This window comes from Suricata suricatta, chromosome 14 (genome assembly GCF_006229205.1).
Source record: "Suricata suricatta isolate VVHF042 chromosome 14, meerkat_22Aug2017_6uvM2_HiC, whole genome shotgun sequence".
Classification (NCBI taxonomy): Eukaryota; Metazoa; Chordata; class Mammalia; order Carnivora; family Herpestidae; genus Suricata; species Suricata suricatta.
In genome coordinates this window covers 89,004,426-89,015,471 of record NC_043713.1, presented here as the reverse complement: position 1 = coordinate 89,015,471, position 11,046 = coordinate 89,004,426, and the positions used below count along the sequence as shown (strand labels likewise).

The following is an 11,046-nucleotide window of genomic DNA, read 5'->3' as shown; positions in this document are numbered from 1 at the left end:
TATTCCATTGGTCCGTGTGTCTGTTTTTGTGCTAAGACCATACTGTCTTGAAGATGACAGCTTTGTAGTAGAGGCTAAAGTCTGGGATTGTGATGCCTCCCGTTTTGGTTTTCTTCTTCAATATGACTTTGGCTATTCGGGGTCTTTTGTGGTTCCATACGAAATTGAGGATAGCTTGTTCTAGCTTTGAGAAGAACGCTGGTGCAACTTTGATGGGGATTGCACTGAATGTGTAGGTTGCTTTGGGTGGTAATGAGATTTTCACAATGTTTATTCTTCCAATCCATGAGCATGGAATGTTTTTCCATTTCTTGGTGTCTTCTTTAATTTCTTTCATAAGTCTTCTATAATTTTCATCATGCAGGTCTTTTATATCCTTGGTTGGGTTTGCTCCCAGGTATTTTATGGGTTTTCGTGCAATTGTGAGCGGGATCAGTTTCTTGATTTCTCTTTCCGCTGCTAATAAATGTTTTTTAATGTTTTCTGCATAGTTTAAGGAAACGGGGGTTCAGGTGCTGTGTGTGGGTGTGTAGTGGGGCTGCTCACTGGCATGAGACAGCCGTATTGCACTGCTGCCTTCAGCCCATCAGGCCGGAGAAGCTCGCGACTCTGGGGCAGACATCCCAGGGAGCTTGGGGTCGCGCTCTGTTCCTTCTGTGTCATGTGCCTGTTGCCTCTCTCTTCAGGCCGCGAACATGCCTGATTCTGAGCTGTTTGAGCTGATCTCTGAGAACCGCTCCATGTCTCGGAGGCTGGAGGACTATGGGGAGCAGAAGTCCACGTCTATCAGCACAGCCAAGCGGCTGGCTGAGTTCCTGGGGGATCAGATGGTGAAGGACGCGGGGCTGAGCTGCCGCTACATCATCTCCCGGAAGCCGGAGGGCTCTCCGGTCACAGAGAGGTAAGGGTTGCTGGGGTTAAGGAAGGGATGCCCTTAGAGTTTTGGACGCTCAGGTTGGAAGCTTGAGTCTGGTGTGGGTCCTCTGTTTGTAGCAATGTGAGTTTCCTTGTGTAGAGGGGGGTGGTCAGGTGTGGAAGATGGGACTTGGCCTTGGCCCGCGGCAGAACCGGGGTGTGGGGAGCTAGACTGAAGGAACCCTGTCACGCCTGGAGATGTGAGGGTGTCTTGGGTGGGGGTCAGCTACGATGGGTGCCATCACAGGGTTCAGGCCCTGGATCACTCACTCGAGACTGTAGCCACCCTGGCTGGAGAGGTGTTTCTGGCGAGCTGCACGGAATGCTCTAGCGTCTGAGCCTCCGCGGCACTGCCAGTGCTGCGGCCCCAGCTCTCTACCGACAGACAGAAATGTCCATCAGCTTCTGAAACGCGTTCAGCATAATAGCCAAGGGTCCTATCAGACGGCATCTTCCACTCCTGACCGTGGAATCTTCCAGGTCAGCAGTGGTCCTCATGTCTCCCTGTTGCTCATCAGGCTGCTTGAGCCATGCAGGGACCGTGTGAATGAGACAGGAGAAAGTGTGTCGAAGGCATGGCGTCCTAGAGCGATACATCTTCTTCCTGCCCATCAACGTATGACCTTGGCAGGACTTCCCCCCAAGGGCTCAGGGACTGTAAGTGGCTCTGCGGACAAGCCTCGAGCACAGCGGGCAGGTGGGGCAAGCGCGGGGCACCGACAAGAGAAAGTGGCTCAAAGATGGCCACAACGATGCCTCCCATGACACCCCTTCCCTTGCCCGGAGTCTGGGCAGTCCCGTGACTTGAGCCCTGGTTGCGGGAGCACTTGCCCTCTGGCTGCCTGGTTCACCTGCTGGGAGCTGGGGGGTCCTGTGCAGAGGGAGGCCCGCCTGACAGCAGCAGCCGCCTCACCTGCAGGGGAGGCCACAGTGGCGACACGAGTGAGCCCGGGCAGGACCACCTCAATCACAGGCTCATAAGCCAAAACAGTTTGATTTTGTTTATTTCGATCCATGGAGTTTGGATGGTTTGTAGTATAGCAGTAACTGATAAGCTAGAAACGTCGGTAATCTGCGTTCTCACCTGTGCTAGGAACGTCTGGAGCAGGGGCCGGTGCGGTGCAAATGAATGACACATAGCAAATGTTTCCTTAAAAAGAAATCCCCCCCATTCTAATAAACGGAATTTGACCTAAGGCTAAAACAGATGACATACAAAGTAAAATACAGAATTACTATATATCAATAAGAAAATGGCAACACAGAAAGTAGGCAACTCCTATGAACTGGCAGTTCGCAAGTGAAAAAGTCGATGGTCAGTGCATGTAAAAATGTTCAAACTCAGTAATCAGAAAAGAAGTGTGGTGTTACCAGCCGTCATACCTGTAGACAGGAGCATGGTGATGGTCACTCTGGAGAAGCCAGCGATGCATGATGTGCTAGAAGGTGCCGGATTCCCTTCACAACTGAGCACATCTGGGCATGTGTCCTGGATGATTTTCCCTGTGGTTTACATTGCGTTAAATCGCCAACGCTGGGAATGCCGTAGTGTCTGTCAGTCAGAAAATGGACAGATGAGTTCTTTACGCAGTGGAATGCTCTGCGGACACTGGACGACTGAATCGCAGCTGCGTGGTAAATGCACAGCTGGCACAGCCACTGTCCTTCCACCTGCGTAACATCTGGAGGCCCGGGCGAGGCTCTTGTTTGTTTACGGGCACACCTGGAGCAGGCGGGGGATTGGGAAACAGCACAACAGGGACCGTGTTGATCTCTGTGAGGACGTATTTATTTTCTCACACGTGAGGTAAAATGGCAGGGCCTGAAGTTCGGTAGCACTAGCAGTATGTGCACAGAGTTGTGTTGTGTTCTGAGTTTCTTTGTGTTTATAAAATTCACAGAGCAACTGTTTCTGCCAGTGAAAGGAAAGGGAGTTGACATTGCCCTGTTGTGTTGCTAGTGCCGTGGGAACTGGCGCGTTCCTCCAGGAAAGCAGACGGACTCCTCTCTGTCTCCGAGTGACACCTTAGCGACGTCTGATTGCAGTCGCGCACAGGGGCATGTCGTCTGGCGGAGACTCTGGCAATAGCTCTGCTAACAGTGCTCAGACGACCCAGACCGAAGGGCCACCAGTGGAGGGGTCGTGCATTAAGCTGTGGTATTTTAATACAGTGAGGGATTTTTAGTTGTTGAATATGATAAACATTAGATGTTAGCTGTAGTTTATACAAAACAATGTCGTTAAATGAAAGAGGTTATAAGCTAGGTTCTAAGTCCTTATATCTATGTGAAATACACTTACACTGGTAAGTGCTGGGGCCAGAGTTAGGGAGGTTTTCGTGTTGGTGAGTTTTGTGCCTTTTTTCACCCAGGGCCATCCCGCTCGCCATTTTCCAGGCAGAGCCCATGGTGAGGAAGCATTTTCTCCGGAAATGGCTTAAGAGTTCTTCCCTCCAAGACTTTGATATTCGGACGGTGAGTGCCGACTTCTGTGCTCTGAGAAGTTTAGGAGGAGGAATGGACAGCACAGGATCCCCGACTCGGTCACCGTTTTGTCTGAGTCTCCACTCTCGGCGTCCTCCTGTCGTACACAGTGGTGAGGAGGTAGTTTTGCTTTAGGGCAAAACCGGAAAGGCCAGTGTTGGGCAGCACTTAGACTCTGCTGCAGGTTCCGATGCTGATCATCCTGGGAGTCCTTTCAGTGCTCCGCCTTGGTTTCCTTCTCTGTGAAGTGGGTACCTCTTGTCCCAGAATTTCTAGGTGGGGTAGGTATGACGCAGGAAGCATTCAGCGGGGTGCCTGGTACAGAGTGGAGCACGGGCTGCTGCTGCTCTTCTCTGAGGTCTCCTCTTGGCGTGCACCCAGATCCTGGATTGGGACTACTACATCGAGCGCCTAGGGAGCGCCATCCAGAAGATCATCACGATCCCTGCGGCCCTGCAGCAGGTGAGGCCCCACCCGTGCAGACAGGGCCCGATGGGGCTCAGAAGCCACAGACACCTGGGCCTGGGCCCTGCTAGCAGTCAGGCGATCGGTGTCCCCTTCATGTAGGTGAAGAACCCAGTGCCCCGCGTCAAGCACCCTGACTGGCTGCACAAGAAACTTCTGGAGAAGAATGACATCTGCAAGCAGAAGAAGATCAGTGAGCTCTTCGTTCTCGAAGGCAGGAGACAGGTAGTGGGCCCAGGGCCAGCGGGCCTCGCCTGTGGGGCCCCGTGGGGGCCCCGTGCTGTCCAAGCGTGGATGCTCCCATTTCAGTGTCTAGAGTGTTTTTTTCTTTCCAAAACCGTGCACCTGACAGACAGTTACCTCCCCCTGGGGGCTCTGGAACAGGAAGCCCTGGGCCATGTGTCAGGGAGAAGGACTGTGTTCTGTAGGAGTCGAGCAGGCCTGGGCATGAGCCTCCGTGCGTCCCTGGGCCTGGGGACCGCCGCCTTCTAACCCGTGCAGTGAGAGCCTGGAGAAGCCCTAGAGAGCACTGACGGCAGCGCAGTGAAGGCTTGGCTGACGTCAGGAGCGCCAAGAGAGAATTCTCAGCTACTGGAGATGCAACGTGAACGTTATTTTTCTATTGTTTTTTCCCCGCCCCCAAACAAGTGAGCTTTAAACCAGAGCAGCATACAGATTGACCTGCCAAAGCCCAGATTCTCAGGTTGGACTTTTAAAGTCCAACTTTATCTTCGTTATAAGAGCTATCCCTGGGGCACCTGCTGGCTCAGTCGCTTAAGCATCTAACTCTTGATCTCAGGGCCATGAGTTCAGACCCTACACTGGGTGGGGCTTACTTAAAATAAAAACAAAAAAAGAGCGGCCTCTAAAAAGTGAGGGCACAGAAAGATTTGAAAGGTCGGAAAGCACATATCAGGTAAGTGCTAACCAAACTGAAGCTCATGGAGCTGTGTTAACGCCAGCAAAATCATCTTTAAGCCAGAAAGTATTAGTAGGGACAGGATGGTTATTAAATAATACTGAAAGTCACAGTTCACCAGAAATATGTAGTACTTCTAATAGTTTTGTTTCAAATTAAATAAAAATTTACCTAATTAGAAGTAACATCCAGTCAGTGTGGGAGATTTTAGCAAATCTCTCTCAATTGACAGTTCAGGCAGACCAAAAACTAGTAAAGGTATGTAAGGTTGGAATGACATAGTCAACCAACTATGTTTTATAACTAACTAGATTCAGTGAATAAATCTAACTCTGCACTCAGTAATTAGGAGATCCAGATTCTTTTCAAGAACACATACAATAATGACCACATGTATGCCAAAAAGCAGGTTGCAGCAGATTCTAAATAGTTTATATACCGCTTTGCTTGGAAATTTAAAAAAAAAAAAGGGCGTGTGGGTGGCTCAGTCAGTTAAGCGGCCAACTTCGGCTCAGGTCATGATCTCACGGTTCGTGGGTTTGAGCCCCGTGTTGGGCTCTGTGCTGACAGCTGGCTCAGAACCTGGAGCATGCTTCAGATTCTGTGTCTCCCTCTCTCTCTGACCCTCCCCTGCTCATGCTGTCTCTCTCTGTCTCTCAAAAATAAATTTAAAAACATAAAAATTTTTTTAAAAAAAGGAAAGTAAAAAGAAATATTTACAAATAACTCCTAGATCAAAGAAGCCATATGGGTATTAGAAATACTTAATGAAAGTACTAATCCTACCAAAATTGGTATAGTGTGCAAGTAAAGAGCACTTATGTGCAGCCTGCATAGATAGACAGTAGGAAAGGAAGACCCGTTAGATAAGCTTCCAGCTGAAGAGTCAGGACAGCAGAGCGAGCCCTGGAGGTGGAAGGAGAGAAGATCCAAAGGCAAGAGCAGGAATGAAGGACACGGTAAAACCCAAACCTTAGTCCTTGAAAACACTTAGGAAGTAGATCTTTGTTAAGATAGAGAAATCTTTATGTTTCTTAAGTGTTTTAAATGTTTATTCGGAGAGAGAGAAAAAGAGCAGGGAAGGGGCAGAGAGAGAGAATCCCAAGCAGGCTTCCTGCTGTCAGTGACATGAGATTTGAACTCACAAACCGTGAGATCATGACCTGAACTGATATCAAGACTCAGATATTCAACTGACTGAGCCCCCTAGGCCCCCCTGGTTTTGTTTGTTTGTTTGTTTGTTTGTTTTTAACAAAAACAAACATGATTGTAGATGTAGTAAACCCACAACAATGTAAGGAATTACCTTTCCTTATCAAACAAGTGGGAACTTAGATGGAATGTACGGAATTATTCACGCTGGCCTGAAAACCTGAATAGAACTTTAACCATTAGGGGGTATGGGGCGGGCTCATTTGGTTAAGTGTCTGACCCTTGATTTCAGCTTTAGGTCATGATCTCACTGTGGGTTCAAAGCCCCATGTCAGGCTCTGTGCTGACAGCATGGAGCCTGTTTGGGGTTCTCTCCCTTTCTCCCTGTCCCTCCCCCACTCATGCGCTTGCTCGCGCGCGCGCTCTCTCTCTCTCTCTCTCTCTCTCTCTCTCTCTCTCTCTCTCTCTCTCTCAAGATAAGCATAAAAAAAAAGAAAAAGAACTTTAACCATTAAAGCATTGAATCACAGTTGAAAAAGAAACAAATCAAATGGTTTTTCAGAGGAATTTTACTCAACTTTTTAAGTAGATCACTTCAGAGAACAAGAAAAGAGGAAAAGGCTCCTTAGCGCTTTGGAATGGACCAGGTCTACATGGTCAGTAGCGGTCCATCTCAGAGCAGGTCAGTGGTGAGAGAACAGGCTGCGGTGGGCTGTGCCCCCCGCCCCCCAGGCCCCGACCCTGCAGCATACTCGGTAGGTGTTCGTGGGCAGGGAGGGGGGCCCAGAATGCCTGGGGCGTGACGGCCGCTGCACTGGGGGCTGGCAATGAAAGAGAGGACCTTTTCTTTGCGGTATTGTATCTCTTACGAGGAGGAGAGAATCCCAGGGCAAACAAGGGAAAACGTCCTCGCACTCGAGTGATATTTTCTACTTGAGCTCTTCACTGTTAGGAATTGGAACCAGATCCGTCAATAAATGCACACTTTGTGTACAAGTATTTTAGCCTGTTCTTTTGATCCCCGTATGGCGTTATTTCTAGAGGTGGAGTTTCCTGAGAGATGGTGTTTTCCGTCTCCTTCGGGTCTTTGCAGGTGGGCGTGGCCCAGGCCCCAGAAGGCATGCAGAGCCTCGGTGCTCCCGACATGGAGGACTTTGGCCTGGTGAAGCCCCTGCACTCGGCAGTCCCTGTGGCCACCAAGAGGAAGCGCGTCCTCTGGGAGAGCCAGGAAGAGTCGCAGGACCTGGAGCTGACGGTGCCCTGGCAGGAGATCTTGGGGCCGCCTCCAGCCCTCGGGACCACGCAGGTGAGAAGCCGGCCTGGCCGGTGGGAGGGGAGCAGCGGCCGCAGCCGGGCCCGGGCTGTAGCTCTCAGTCTCCCGTCGAGTCTGCCACGTAGCTCAGGGTCCTGCCATGGGCGGGGGGACATCCAGTCCTCCCCCGAGACGCCCTCACTGGGAAGCTGTGCGAGGCTCTCCCGCTTTACTGAGTGCTCCTGGGTGCGGGGTTGGCTGCACCCTCTTCCTGACCTGCTTCACCATCCGGCCCAGGAAGAGTGGCTGGTCTGGCTCCGGTTCCACAAGAAGAAGTGGCAGCTGCAGGCCCGGCAGCGCCTGGCTCGCAAGAAGAGGCGGCGTCTGGAGGTAGCAGAGGGCGACCCTCGGCCCGGGGCCGTCCGCGAGAGGTCCGCCACCGGGCTGGGGGGCTTCTTGCAAAGAACCGCCCGCAGCATTTTGGACCTTCCGTGGCAGATTGTGCAGGTGCAGACTTCCACCAGTTTGGGGGGTGGGATGCTCCGCAGGGGCAGCCATCACACCCCATGGAAAGGGAAGTCTGGCTGGCTCACGATCCTGGGGACCCGTCTTTACTTTTGTGTCCTGTGATTGGGGCTGGCGCTGGTGAGCACCTGGGAGGTGAGCGCACTCTGGGTCGGGGTGACACACGGTCGGCTCTCTTTCCGTTCCAGATCAGTGAGACCAGCCAGGCCGGCTTGTTCAGGCTGTGGGCCGTCATCAGCAGCGACTTGTACTGCATCAAGCTGAACATCCCCCGCCAGTTCTACGTCAACCAGCGGGTGGCCAAAGCTGAGGAGGGGCCGTCATACCGCAAGGTACGGGGCAGCAGATGCTGCTGGTTGCTGTGGTCAGCTGTCAGCTCTGCCTCTGAGGTGGCGTCCCCAGCAGGGGAGGGAGCCGCTTAAAGGATGGGACTTAGCGGACAGAAAGGCCGAGTGAGCTGTGTGACGCTGAGCGGGGTGTGCCGGAGAACCCTCTCGGGGTGCTGTACGGATTGAAACGGTGTCTGTGAAGCACCAGGTGCAGAGCGAATGCTCAGGGACAGAGTTGCTGGTGTCCTGGGTGAGCTGTCTTCTCGTGTCCGATGTCCACTGGCAGGGGAGGGACGAGGGGACCAGTGGCTATAGGCTGTCCCCATAGGCTCCGCTGATGTTAGCGGCCTCCCTGGGCACACTCCACGTGCTTCAGGGTTCGCTCGGTGAAAATGTGAGGTTCAGTGGCTTTTCATGCGTCCGGTCCTGCAGCCTCTGCCACAGCCAGTCCTAGAGCATTTTATCTCCCTCAGAACCAACGCGGACCCTTAGCAAACCGTCCCCTCACCCAGCCCTCACTCACCGCCGGTCCTGCATTCTGCCTGTGGGTTAGCCTGTTGTGGAACCCACAGTTTAGCTCTGCCCAAAGCTCGTTTGTGGAGGCTGTCGGCGTGCGTTTCTCATTGGGCTGTGGGACGTGCAGGACACGCAGACGTCTAGTTGAGACAAAATGTGTGAGTTTGTAACTGGGACTAGACCGCCCAGGCTCTGGAGGTGACTCTCCGCCTGCCGCCCTAGGAAGGGTGGGGAGCATGAAGGACGGCGGAGAACAGACGGTCTGGGGTTCCCGTTGCTTTCCTGGACGTGGTGCTGCATCGCAACCTCGGAGAACATCTTTTTCATGGGGATGTTTTCCCTTTCGGTGCCTTGCTCTGCTCTGTGGGGTTCCCCCGCCCTCCGGCTCCCCCACACCAGTCCTCTGGCCACCAGAGAGCAGGAAAATAACCTGGGGACACCGCCCCTCGCCATCCCATAGTTCCTATGCTAATTGGGAGCCACAGGCTGCTTCTCGAAGTTACAGCCACAGCTTCTGGTTTTACCCATTAGGAGAGATGAGCTCTTGGGGGCTCACATGTGGCTGCGGCTGCACAAGCCCTAAGACTATTTAAGAGGTGGCGCATAGGTGTGAGAGAGTGCATGGAGTGTGTGTGTGAAACAGACTTCCCCACTGAGCCTTGCAGCGAGGCTGGTGTCCTGTTGTCACCAGGTCAGTCGAGTGCTTCCTCGCTCCAACATGGTCTACAACCTCTACGAGTACTCGGTGCCCGAGGACATGTACCAGGAGCATATCAACGAGATCAATACTGAGTTGTCGGCCCCAGACATCGAGGGCGTGTACGAGACGCAGGTAACCGTCTTCCCAGCTGGGCGGAATGGAGGAAGGGAAGTTGCGTGTGGCGTGGACGGGCCGGCAGCCCAGCTATGGGCCGCCCTCCTGGTGAATTCCAGCTGCGTGTTTGCTGCTGACCCGTGGGCAGCAGCCTTACCCTGCCCTGTCTGCCCCTCTCCCAGGTTCCGTTACTGTTCCGGGCCCTGGTGCAGCTGGGCTGTGTGTGTGTGGTCAGTAAACAGCTGGCGAGACACCTTTCAGGCCGGGAAGCGGACACCTTCGCTCTTGAGCACCTAGAGATGCGCTCTCTGGCCCAGTTCAGCTACCTGGAACCAGGTATGAGGTGTGCCCGCTGCTCTTGCCCTGGCCTGGCCTCCCACGCGCGTCAGGCTGACGTCCGTGTTGTCTTGCAGGGAGCATCCGCCACCTCTACCTGTACCACCACGCGCAGGGCCACAAGGCACTCTTCGGCTTGTTTGTGCCCTCCCAGCGCAAGGCATGTGTGTTCGTGCTGGACACCGTGAGTTCCTGGCGAGGGGCTTGGGGAGGGACAGACCCCTGGGCAGGGCGGCCTCTGCCCCCTGTGCCTGTGGTGATGGCTTTTTAAGGGGAGCCCCAGAGGGATCTCTGTGACTGCACCTGCGCGGGGAGAGGGCTGACGTGGCCCCCACCGTCCAGGTGCGAAGCAACCAGATGCCCAGCCTCGGTGCCCTGTACTCCGCCGAGCACAGCCTCCTGATGGAGAAAGTGGGCCCCGAGCTCTTGCCTCCACCCAAACACACTTTTGAAGTTCGGGCTGAAACCGACTTAAAAACTATCTGCAGAGCCATCCAGCGCTTCCTGCTGGCCTACAAGGTGAGTGAGGTCGGGCTTCTGTGCGCGAGCCCCTCCCACCACCCCCAGGGCCCCCGCTAGCGCTTGTTTTTCTGACGTCCAGGAGGAGCGCCGTGGGCCCACCCTCATCGCCATTCAGTCCAACTGGGAGCTGAAGAGGCTGGCTGGCGAGGTGCCCGTCCTGGAGGAGTTCCCGCTGGTGCCCGTCCATGTGGTCGATAGGATCAGTTACGGAGTCCTGGACTGGCAGCGCCTCGGAGCCCGGCGCATGATCCGCCACTACCTCAACCTGGACACCTGCCTGTCCCAGGCCTTTGAGATGAGCAGGTGGGCGGCGTGGAGGGGGTTTCTCCCTGTCTCTGTACTCTGGCTCTTCCCCGTTCGCCCATCCCTTCCCTGGGGCTGACCCCACGCCCTCTGCAGGTACTTCCATATCCCCATTGGGAACCTGCCTGAGGACATCTCCACCTTCGGCTCCGACCTCTTCTTCGCCCGCCACCTGCAGCGCCACAACCACCTGCTCTGGCTGTCCCCCACGGCGCGCCCTGATCTGGGCGGCAAGGAGGCCGACGACAACCGCCTCGTTATGGAGTTCGACGACCAGGCCAGCCTGGAGATCAACTGTCCAGGCTGCTACTCCACGGGTGGGTGCTTGAGGCGCGCAGGGTCCCTGGCTGCTGGCGTTTCTGCCATGTGTTGCCAGTCTGTGGAGGCGGGAACGCCCATGTGGGCACCGAGCCTGCAGGAGCGTCCACAGGTGTGGGATGAGCGGGGCTGGGCTCTTCAGTCGCTCGGCGACAGGTCGCCGGCCACCCCGACTGCCCCGGTGAGGTGTGTTTCC

At 54.3% G+C, this 11,046-nt stretch overlaps 1 protein-coding gene across 1 annotated transcript in view; it reads left to right on the top strand.

Annotated features, from left to right (window-relative positions):
- The window catches only part of POLE (DNA polymerase epsilon, catalytic subunit), a 47,721-nt gene that overhangs the window by 24,082 nt on the left and 12,593 nt on the right, over positions 1 to 11,046 (top strand). The window contains exons 26-38 of the mRNA XM_029921226.1: positions 687 to 901; positions 3,288 to 3,390; positions 3,781 to 3,861; positions 3,967 to 4,089; positions 7,029 to 7,241; positions 7,485 to 7,694; positions 7,901 to 8,044; positions 9,249 to 9,389; positions 9,554 to 9,707; positions 9,785 to 9,891; positions 10,050 to 10,226; positions 10,309 to 10,532; positions 10,629 to 10,849. Of these exons, the coding sequence (XP_029777086.1) occupies positions 687 to 901; positions 3,288 to 3,390; positions 3,781 to 3,861; positions 3,967 to 4,089; positions 7,029 to 7,241; positions 7,485 to 7,694; positions 7,901 to 8,044; positions 9,249 to 9,389; positions 9,554 to 9,707; positions 9,785 to 9,891; positions 10,050 to 10,226; positions 10,309 to 10,532; positions 10,629 to 10,849 (2,113 nt within the window). The remainder of the gene's footprint in view (positions 1 to 686; positions 902 to 3,287; positions 3,391 to 3,780; positions 3,862 to 3,966; positions 4,090 to 7,028; positions 7,242 to 7,484; positions 7,695 to 7,900; positions 8,045 to 9,248; positions 9,390 to 9,553; positions 9,708 to 9,784; positions 9,892 to 10,049; positions 10,227 to 10,308; positions 10,533 to 10,628; positions 10,850 to 11,046) is intronic.